The 2211-nt window shown below is 51.3% G+C and overlaps 1 protein-coding gene across 3 annotated transcripts in view; it reads left to right on the plus strand.

Moving 5' to 3' along the window:
- Nucleotides 1-2211, plus strand: part of LOC105551600 (leukocyte-associated immunoglobulin-like receptor 1) — an 11970-nt gene that overhangs the window by 2929 nt on the left and 6830 nt on the right. For all 3 annotated transcript variants that reach the window (XM_011996907.1, XM_011996905.1, XM_011996906.1), the window contains exon 3: nt 1763-2056. In XM_011996907.1, the coding sequence (XP_011852297.1) occupies nt 1763-2056 (294 nt within the window). The remainder of the gene's footprint in view (nt 1-1762; nt 2057-2211) is intronic.

Below are 2211 nucleotides of genomic sequence, written 5' to 3' on the forward strand. Positions count from 1 at the left end.
TCAGTTTAGAATTGACCAATGAAAATTGCATGTATTTGTCATGTCAAGTGTAATGTTGTGGCCTCTGCACACAGCGCGGAATGGCTATGTCGAGCTGGGGAACGTGGGCATTCCTCCTGTGCTAATCGTTTTATGTGGTGAGAACGCTTAGAATCACCTCGATTAGCAATGTCCAATAATGTAATACGTTGTTATTAACTATAGTCACCGTGCTGTACATGATGCCTCTCAAAGTTATTTCTCCTCTCTAACTGAAACGTTGTATCCTTTGAGGAACACTCACTGGCTGATTTTTCCACTTTGAGTGCCCTGCTGTCACCTGTCTGCTCAGTTCAGGTAGTTTCTACTCCTCCCTCAGCGTTCAGCTCAGAGAATGCTTCCCCTGACTTTGCAGAGGAGGTCAGTTCCACCGCCCGCCTGTCCCCTAGATTCCTGCGCTTACCCACAGGAAACTTAACTGCAGTTCCCAGCTGCAGATTTGGACAATTCTCCCATCAGTATCTGTCCTCCCTTCAAGACGTCCACCTCCAAAGGGCAGGCACCCTCTGTGTGTTTCTCACATTTGTGGAATTAGCAGCTCATGAAAAATGTCTTTAAACGGATTGATAAGTAACTGAGATACTGTTAAAAGAAAGAAAAATGAACAAATGGGTGGGTTTGAGGAGATGCTGGTCAAAGGATAGAAAATTTCATCTAGACAGAGAGAGTAAGTTCAAGATTGTGCAACATAAGGACTAGAGTTAATCACAATGTATTGTATGCTTTCAGATCGCTAAGAGGCAGATTTTAAATGTTCTTACCACAAAAATTAACTATGCAAAGTAAGGTTATATGAATTAGCTTGATTCAGCGATTCCACAGTGTGTATCTGTACCAACACATCATGTTGTACACCTTCAATATATGCAGTTTTAATCTGTCAATAACAAAGAATGAATGAAGACGGGATGAGCGAATTGAAGCCCTGCCAGCTCTCTGCCCTGCTCAGGGATTTTGCTAATTTTGACATAACCTTCCTGTTTCAGGGCATCAAACCCGCCCTTCCTCCTCCACCCCAAGCCCAGTTGAGATAAACAGGGTTTTTCAAGAGCTTTAATAACAAGGAAATGCAAATTAGACTGAAGAGAAAGTAGAAACTAGAGGAAAACCCAGAGGTGGTGTCTCCACAGAGACCTGCATTAGCAATGGGGACCTGTCACGGGCTGGGCATCTGCTGTGAGCAGATCAGGGCTGGGTCAGGGCTGGGGGCTTCACCCTCACCCCATCGGACCCTCACAGGAGCCTGGCAACCCCCGTCCCACACTCAGTCCCACCCGGGGACCGGCCAGTGCCCTTCAGGCCCCAGCACGAGCCATCTCCAGAGCCCTCGCTCCCCTGTCCCTTGTCCTTCACGAATGACCCTGTCATCCCCGTCCTGTGCCTCCTCCCGCCCTCTGTCCCCTGGAAAGTGGCCCTGGGCCCTTGGCAGACATGAGGGGCCCCAGGCTGCTCTGACACCTCCCACGTGACCCTGAGCAAGGCCACGTTGTGAGCAAGTCTCAGGGTCCTTATTGTCAACTGGGAAAATAACTCTGCACCGATGAGGATTCCCGCGCACGTAGAAGGTGCAGGAGGCCTGGCGATGTTCTAAGGTTGGGCTGTGGTCGTAGCTGCACAACTCTACAAAATTGCTAAAATCCCTGACGTGTGACGCTAAAATGACACGTGTGGCATGGTGACTTCCTACGGTGGACGCTGAGGTCCTTCTCTGCTTCCCTCCTAGGGCCCCTGCCCAGACCCTCCATCTCGGCTGAGCCAGGCACCGTGATCCCCCTGGGGAGGCCTGTGACCATCCAGTGCCGGGGCCCAGTTGGCATTTACGCATTCCGCCTGGAGAGGGAGGATAGACTTGAGTATAAAGATAATTACAATGTGTTTCGACTTGGTCCATTTGAGTCCGAGGCCAGGTTCCGCATCGACTCAGTAAGTGAAGCCAACGCCGGGCTTTATCGCTGCATCTATTATAAGACCCCCCGATGGTCTGAGCACAGCGACTACCTGGACCTGGTGGTGAAAGGTGAGGACGTCACCTGGACGCTGCCCCAGTCTCAGCTCGGCCCTCGAGCACAGGTCCCTGGACCCTGTCCCAGCTGCTGCCCTCTCTCTGTGGCCACCCTTGCCCTCCTCCTGACCCCCAAGCCCTCCTCTCCCCCTCTCCCTCTGCACACACCT

Source organism: Mandrillus leucophaeus, unplaced genomic scaffold (genome assembly GCF_000951045.1).
Source record: "Mandrillus leucophaeus isolate KB7577 unplaced genomic scaffold, Mleu.le_1.0 Scaffold53, whole genome shotgun sequence".
Lineage (NCBI taxonomy): Eukaryota > Metazoa > Chordata > Mammalia > Primates > Cercopithecidae > Mandrillus > Mandrillus leucophaeus.